General features: G+C 43.9%; 1 protein-coding gene across 1 annotated transcript in view; it reads right to left on the bottom strand.

The window, feature by feature from the left end:
* Window positions 1-2,024: 2,024 nt before the first annotated feature.
* LOC142767619 (guanylate cyclase 32E-like) overlaps window positions 2,025-9,085 on the bottom strand; it is a 52,954-nt gene continuing 45,893 nt past the window's right edge. The window contains exon 17 of the mRNA XM_075869654.1: window positions 2,025-5,585. Within this exon, the coding sequence (XP_075725769.1) occupies window positions 5,166-5,585 (420 nt within the window). The 3' untranslated portion in view covers window positions 2,025-5,165. The remainder of the gene's footprint in view (window positions 5,586-9,085) is intronic.

The following is a 9,085-nucleotide window of genomic DNA, read 5'->3' as shown; positions in this document are numbered from 1 at the left end:
TAAGAGGACAGAAAAGTGAGTGAAAAAATAACTTGCTGTGAGCAGGAATCGAACCTACGACCTTCGAATGTTGGATTCTCCAACTATCTATCACGGCAGCCATTCCCCCAGCCACTTTGTTGGGTTTATATTTGAATTGAAAAGTGGAGTGTCACTCAGCGCCATCTGTAGCCGCATATATATATATATATATATATATATATATATATATATATATATATATATATATATATATATTATAAATCGTGCACGTGGTGCCCGTGAAGATGTTAAACTAGGCGAGATGTCGTAATTGCAAGAATGTGGTATCTCTAAATTGTCAGCTGATTGACGTACTCCACTCGTGAACTTGCTTTGTGCGCCTGACCTTCCATGCATTGACGTTGACAAAATCATCACCCTAGATCTCTCGCCCCCCGAAGAACAAGGCCTCCGCCATCTCTTGACATCCTATAGAGATATATTCGATCCTGACAACCACACTTTAGGCAGATGTTGGTTGCAACCCGACATCACATCACATCACATCAACACCACATCGTATCCCATCAGATATCACATCAAGACAGGCAATGCCACGTCACCAAACTTACCGTGTATGCGCTGCGTCATCCAGAACGAGGTCAAAAAAAAAGGTTCGATGACGATGTCGTTGAACACTCATCCAATTCATGGGTGTCTCTATTCGTGCTTGTCAAGAACAACAATACTTGGAGGTTGCGTTGATTACAGACATTTAAACAATGCCATTAGGAGGGACTTATAACCCTTACCACGAATAGATGACCTTCCTCCTTATCGGCCAGCCACGTTTCCACTTCTGAAGCTTGCTTGGATACTGAGGCTCGTCCCGCACACATGAAATGCGCATGTGTTCTCCTCGCCCTGTTTCCACTGTGGGTGCTGCAGATAATGAATGATCGCCCGGACAACGCTTACTTTTCGGCACGCCATGCAGAATAGATTGAATGACACCATCAAGCTCCACCGCCGCGCTAAGCTGCATGCGTAGCCGAACTCAATGTGCACATGCGCTTGTAGTATACACTTTCTTGTCCGTGTCTTTTCGTGCTACGTTTACGCCGTTGTAGTTCATCCACATGGCAGTCAGTGGCTTCGCAAGCCAGAAATGGCGTCAGATGCAACCCCTGTATCCCTGTGCTCGATTTGTTTTTCTCAGGTCTCATAACGAAAGTCTTCAATTATAGTTCTTTTAAACTGAAATCTAAGCCGGCCCCCGAAGTTGGTATGCGAGAATTTGAAAAAGAAATTATACCGGCCTTTATTCGAATACCATATTTAGTTTATATTTTATGCACAAATGCGTAATAAAGTGAGTATACACACGTTTGCTTATTATCTAAACACCGTGATGGTCGCCGATTGCACGTTGCAGTTTCGCAATTCAGCATAAACGAACGGCGTGCACGGATGGTCACTGCGACGTACACTGACTGGCACACGTCTGAGGGTCAAAAAAAAAACGATCAACTGAATGTGCGTTGGATTCAGTTGGCTTCATAAGCTTCGTGGCATCGAGGCTGCGTACTTTTCTGAATCCAGTTGCCACACCAGGCACAAATGTTGGCTGTAAGCATGCCAAGGCAGTGCTGGGGCCGTCTTGGGGTGGGCTTTGGCACGGGTTGCTTTTAAATCAGCGCAACAAGGCACAGCTATGTTGAATTGGTTTAAAATGGCGCGAAATGCGCATGCGCAGCTAGACCACCACTGGCGGAGCATTGAGTGTGCAGCGGTGTCAATCATTTCCTTCATGATCTACTTTCTTCTACAAATATATGTCCTGATTATAGCCGGAATGGCATTCCGAGGGAACGGTGAGGGGAGGGGGGGTGTTTAGTGAGTTAAAGCTACGTTATATATATATTTCAAATTTGCGTATGTGTATAAAAACACGCACACATACAAACATACATGTCTACGTACATAGAGGTAAGTTCTGGTGACGTCCCTCTATGTAGCAGGATACTTTCAAGGAACAGGAGCGCAAGAAAGAAGCTGCGTAGTTTCGTTTTCCATACGGCGTCACAACCAGGATTTATTTCTTTTCGTTTCAACACGCAGCGCCGTAAGATGTACACAGTTGTCATAAATACAAGTTTTTGCATTCTAGAATCAGAGGTCATGTAATCTTTGTACAAGTTTTCCACTATTTATTTCATTGATGAAAAGTTCGTGGAGACACTTTTCGACCTCTTTCAGTGCTTGCCAAGCGACGATGGCAGCGCAAAAGTTTCTTCTCTTTGCTTCAATTTGTATTATATTGGTATATGCGTGTATCGAGCGATTGTTTCTTTAAATGGGCTTTGTTTTAAGCAAAATTGCTTGACCTTTCTTTTTTCGTCAATGAATTGTACACTTTCTCCTCTCCTCCGCAAAGAAATTTTTACAAGCTTAATTTTTTCATCTACGTTTTTGAGCCTCTAATAGAAAAAAATTCCATAAACCTTTTTTCAGAGACCTTGTAGAGGTATATCGATATGTTGATGCCCACAACGGACGTGCTTTTTAGAACCATTGAATTTGCAGAGCATAAAAGTTTGTGGAAACATAAGTTCACGACTGTTTCTTCATTTAACCTACGTGAGTATGAATGCCTACAGTGACTGGCAATCAAACACGGGACCTCAAATTTTGTAGAGCTATAGCGAACGCGCCCTTGACTGCATTCTTAAATAAATCCTTTACTACGATGGGCTACGACAGGTTGGTGAAGTGTCTATGCTCGCAATCACAAGTTTTGTCGCGACAAGCATTCCTGAGAATTTTTCGCGAACTCTTTTCCCTTCGGTCTACATATATCTCGCTAGATGCCCTGTCTTCCTAGATATGAGTATCTAAACAAAAAAAAACTTTGGTAAATACGAAGTCTACTTGTTTATTTCAAACTTGTCTTTTTCTTGTTTCTTTTTGTTTCTTAGCCACTGTCGCTTACGAGTTCTTAGGCTACTGACCAACCCCTTTAACAAATGTCATAACATATATCCTTCTTCATCACTGCCATCACTAGTACCACAAAACGACTACTAACGATAACAGTGGTATCTGTGAAGTTTATTCTCATGCCTTTTATTTCTTTGTGAGATTGCGCATACAGTATACAATAAATAAAAAAATAAATAAATAAATAAATAATTAAATAAATAAATAAATAAACAATTCTTCTCCTCTGGCCTATGAGCTATTCGTCACGCCACTTGCTCTGAACAACTAAAATGAATAATAACCGAAATGTAAGTGTTATATAAGGCTCTATTACGGCGTCCTTGTTGCTCGAGAGTAATAAACATCATATGGTTTCAAATGTCGGTAATGCATCCTGGTGTCTTTTTTTTTACTCTCCTTACTCTGTTGTCATTTCGGATCCACAACTAATCAAATTCCTTGTCTCTATTTCCTTTGTTCCTCCACAAGATACTGTTCATTGCTGTAACCTTTCTTCACTCTCTGCAATAATTAGTCCTCGTAAATACTATCATTTCAATTCCAGACTTTCTTTAAATGCCCGCACATTGGCGGCGTCATGAAAAAATAATTTGCCTCTACGGGCGCATGTTTCATGTAGCCACGCATGTGTGCTCATATGCTCTAAACAACTTCCATCGACCACCCAGTGTGCAGACCGCGTTACTCTAACCGTTACGTGTTAGCATGTGTCTCTTTAAAATGCCCCTGAAAAAGCGCTAGCTCCACAGCGTTCCCTCGATGTTCTTGCGAGTATCAAGATTAGAGTTTGCATGGGAGGCTCAAATATTATGTAGCAGACGATCTGATCGTTTTAAAATGTCAATAACTTTTTCGCTATAGCACTTACTCAAACATGAAGGAAACAAGGGCAAATTTAAGGGCATTTTTTTTTGTTATACACAATAGTATTTAGAGCTAACAGACGGGAGACGTACACGGGATGTTCTTAGAAGGCATTGTGATCGTTACACCTGCAAGCAAAAAGAGTGTTCCACAGTCGCCGAAATGGCAACCAGGGGCGCTAACTGGCACTCCCACTTTTAATGAACATATCCCCTAGAAAAACGATGGAGGGATGATCGCCACCGTTATTCAGTAGCGAAACATCGGAAGCGTTGCCCTAAGGTCGCAGGTTTGAATCCTTCCAGCGGCAAGTTATTGTTCCGTTCAGTTTTCTTTTTCGTTCACTTTTACATTACAAATAAATTTACTGCCTATAATATCGCCTCATTTCTTATGGCATCATAGTATGTTAGTTCACAGCACTCAAACACGGTAGCAATCGCAATTGTCATGAAAGGCGCTTCAAGCATTTCCTGAAACGTGCCTTCGATCTTCGAAGAGGTCACAGTTGTGGTGGCCATTACAGTCCCGTGTTCTTATTTTTCATATAGCACGAATGCAGAAAAAGGCAGCACTCTCACGTAGTTATGTTGCTGCTCAAGCTTTGCGCAATACTATGAAGAATCTAATACTGGCACGTATTTAGCGAATCTTTTGCTTATCAAATGCCAACTGATGGTGAGCGGTCATTGCCTCTTCCACTACTCCCTTTGTACAGAGCAGATATGGCAGCACCTAAGAGGTTTTCTTGCGCTGTCGACCTCGTTGATCACTCACATTTTGTTGGCTGATTCAAAGGGAAGAGCCTGAAGAACATCAACATTACGCACATATATGTTTTGACGCTGCTGACAACACATCCATCTTTGAATACCGATAAAAGAGCCGCTGTCTCTTACTCGCTATCTACAGACCGAATGAGCTGACCTTTGGTTTACTTTCCTATGTAAATGCACTAATAAAAGCCACACTTGTGCTGTGAAAAAATCTGTTAGGGTACATAAAACGGCGGCCTACATTCGGTGACGTCAGCACAGTATTAACCAAGTTTTGCTGTAATGACTGTAGCTTTCTTGTAACCGTCTACGTGCACCAGCCAGCACAAAACAGCCGCCTTTAGCGTCATGTAACCTTCGTAAACCACCACGCGAACGACAGCGCATGTCCGGCACGCATTGTGCTGGTCACGGGTTCATCGGGCCCGGCACAGTTCAGAGTTTCCTCGTCGGAATGCAGCAGCACCAAGAGCGGATAGTGGTCACAGTCGGTGGACGCACGAACGCGTGAGCTAAAACACGCATACGCAGATGAACGCGCACTCATGCCGTCTGGCGTACTCAACAGGGTTCGACAGATGGTCGGTCACGGCACACAATAATCGGTGCCGACCTGTACCCCGTCGGCCTGGTGCAGTAGTCCCTGCGCAGCTCTTTGAGGAGACTGCGTTTGCACTCGTTGAAGAGGCTCAGGCAGCTGCCGTTGTGCGTGGCGACGACGTACCGGCGCGGACTGCTGGGAGTGTTGCCGTGCACACCATCGGAAAGCAGGCAGCTGACTTCCTCGTTCACAACGCCACGTCCACCCACCGTTGCTGGTCTCTCGTCTTGGACCGCCAGAGGTTCGGTACTACCGGTGCTCGAGGCATCGACCAGCGATGCCGCGGAACCATCTGCGCCAGAATCGACGGGAGCTGGAGGTCCCGGCGGGTCTCCACCCTCTTTGCCAACAAGCCAGAACGTGCGCATCTCTCCCTTGCCCTGTGATGAGTACATATCCCTTGAACGCTCTTGAGGTCACCAGCACGAGAGTAATAAATTTTAAGAGAAAAAAACACCAGCACAGTCGCAGTGAAACCTAAAAGAGCGGCCTTTCAATCTCGTTCAAAACACTCATTAAGTAACTACTGCAAGCACACTTGCTTCCTACCCACTAGGGCAATAATAATAGTAAATTTTTTGAGGCATAGTAGGCTGGTATTCGCTATATTATTTTTGTCGTTTTTCTGAGAAGCATGGTACCTGCTAAACGCTTGCAATTAATATTACACCAATTGTTCATGCTGTAGTTGACAACTATGAGAAATAATGAATGAGAAGTATGCACCACAGTTATTAGGGGAACAAGAACAAGCTTTTGTAATGGGTTGGGGCAGTAGACGGCCTACTGGTTACGCTATTCACATTGTGCGATGACTGGTTGCTCTTTTGCTGTTTAAAAACGCTTTATAAGTCGCATTATCACGATTGCTTTGGCGACACCAAGCCTACCTAAGGCAAGTTTGCCGATGAGTCTCAAAGGCCAGCGTAGCTCAGTGGTAGAATGCTGGGCTGGTACCCAACTGACCCGGGTTTGAGCCCCCTTGTGTCATTGGTGCTGGTTTTCTTTTTCTTCTGATATCGCGCATTGTAGTTATGGGCACCAGCAGTGTTCAACTGCGCGTGACCCGACTTGTGATCTCATAACAGCTTTCGCTGTAAAATCTAAAGACGCTTGCGAATAGAATTACACGAACTAAAAAAAACATATTACCATAAAGATTGAAATACCAAGTCGTGCTTAATTTTTGTTGCGCATCCGAACAAATCCAGAGCAGGATAGAGCGCCAGCTTGCAATTTTGAAGATGACACTCTTTGCTGCACTGTACTCTTCACATTGTGTGTCAAGCCATTTTTGGTTATCTCAAACAACTAACACGAGAACATCTTTTGACATAGTACCGAGTTATCAACGGTAGGTGAGATATATAAGTTACAATAAAGCGTGATAACTTCTTTGAACGATGAAACCCGAAGAACGAACCATGAAGAAAGGCTACATTGAGTCGCAGAATCGGATTCTTTGTAGCATAGGCATGCCCAGCTTTAGAATGAATAATTCTGTCGGTTCGACTATTACAGTGTCAATTTTTATGAAAGAAAACACGGTGACGCGTGGCCTGCGCGCTTCGGTGGCTGCTGGCAGCGCATTCAAGCGGCAGCGAGAGCAACCACATTCTCTTTTGTCGTCATCTCGCGGCGAGCAAAACAACCATTCGTTGCTGATAGAAAACGGCAAGCTTGCTATCCCTTCAAGGCGATTTCCGGCTCTCGCGTAATCGCCTTGAAGGGGAAGCGGTTCCCAATATTGCCACTGGTTCCATATCAGCAACAAAAGGTTGTTTTTCTCGCCGCGAGATGACGACAAAAAAGACTGTGGTTGCTCTCGCCTCCGCTTGAATGCGCTGCCAGCAGCTGCAGGAGCGCGCAGGCCACGCGTCGCCATGTTTCCTTTCATAAAAATTGACATGGTGCATGCTGCTTTAAAAAAAGGTGGAAGACGCCAAAACAAAAGCAGCAGCAAGGAGAAGTTTATTGACTTCCAACCAAGGATAAAAGTACATGACAAAAACGCCGAGCTTACGACTACAAAGGGTGCATGTACAATCAGGAAAGCACCACTACCGAGGTACAATGTATGTGGGGGAACGTACCCCTCTATTTACTGTACAGCGCGTGGTGCTCCAGCAGGCTTAATCATGCACGGTGGTAGGTCTTCTCAACACGCGGTTGGAACAAGTAGCGACTGTACAACTCTAGGTATTATTTCTTTTGTCGCTTGAAACAATGCTGCTTTCGTACACGGTAAGTGCGTGCCCGGAAGTATAAAAGAGGCCTTGAGGCGGGGGGGGGGTAGAGGGGAAGGTACAAGGGAGTGGGGGGGGGGGGGTCTTGTCTCCCCCAAAATAAGGCCTCAGCAACAATCTGCGCGTAAAAAACTGACTGAAGGCGCCAATCAATGAAGAAGGCGCTATACAAAAATTAACTCAAGTGTCGACCAGCACACTTTGCCCGAATCGATTACGAATAACAACGACAATGGGGTGATGAAATGAAAAAGGTGATACAGATATACATACATAAGCAGTACATTGCACTGACTCTACGGTCTAACTTATCTCTCACCGGTAGAGCTCATTCTCATATCTACTGCAGTACTGTTCATTTTTTCATAGCTCCGCATGTTTCTATTTTAAGTCCTTTCTGAACATAACACAGTGTACTCTGTCATAACACCATCGCTAGGCTGTCACTTTGAAATGAGGGGCTTAGCCTTAATTTTAATTTTAGCATGTAGGAGGTGTTTTACATTTGGTGGCATTTCTCCTCCGGAGTATACAGAGAACACGTCACAGTCACGTATAACAGTAGTATAGACCCAGAAAGGCCAGAAAATTTACTTTTGAGGAAATCAGCATGGAATGTCCTGTTTTGGGATCTGAGGAATAATGTGAAGCAAAAAGAAAATGAATAAATAAGGCAACCCTAAAGCTTCACCTTTAAGAGTTAAACGCGATAGCGAGATTCTGTTTCTAGTGCGCGCTTTAAACACTTGGTGCTTGAAACCTTCTCGAACTTGGTACGCACCCCTATGTAACCCTAAGGGACGATGATGGCAATGACAGCAATGTGTAGTTTTTATTGCCGAAAGGGCCATGTGATGGCCAAACAGCGCCAATACATGAGACAGAAGATGTGGGCAATGGTGGGATGACTGGTTGTATGGGGGCATAAAATTTCTCGCTATAATGGCTGGCAAAAGATAATGACATAAATGTAATAAAACTATGAGAGTGACATAAAATGTGTCGTGTGAAAATGAGGGACTAACAGTTCTGATAGCACTGATACCGAGAGATGACACAGCACCATTGTCTTTCCACGCCCTTGTCTCCAAGGGCAACGAGACAGGCACTTTGTAGTGCATCATCTGCAGTAGCGACCACTCTTCAGACAGCGATCTTGCTAGAAATTACCAGGACAGATGACATCAAACTTACCGACTTCTTTTAAACACGCAAATAAACAGTGTTGATTGAAAAGTGGATTCCTTTCGATCAACATCGATTGATGAAGTGGTATTTACTCTCGGTAGGTTTATGGGAAATGCTTTTTCGTAAGGGTGCAATTCATTGTATTGGAATAAAATGTAGAAAATAGTAAATGGTTCACTAAGTCTCTTGCACAAGAGTGGACGTGGCCTAAGGTAACAGGTGCAGTAGCATGTGTACCTTTTGTAGTGGGTTACTGGCTTTGACCCATAAAGTCAATATGTTATTCACATGTTCCGACGTTCAATGGCACTGGGCTCCTGTACCATTCATTTTTACTGATTGTATGTTTTATTGTGAAGCATGTAGAGAAAACGTGTGTATAGTAAATAATGAGTTACTTTCCCAGCAGTTCCAAGCAGGGGAAGTTATTTTCACGGAAGTTTGAA

Source organism: Rhipicephalus microplus, chromosome 7, assembly GCF_043290135.1.
Source record: "Rhipicephalus microplus isolate Deutch F79 chromosome 7, USDA_Rmic, whole genome shotgun sequence".
NCBI classification, from domain to species: domain Eukaryota; kingdom Metazoa; phylum Arthropoda; class Arachnida; order Ixodida; family Ixodidae; genus Rhipicephalus; species Rhipicephalus microplus.
This window is presented reverse-complemented; position numbering and strand designations above follow the sequence as displayed.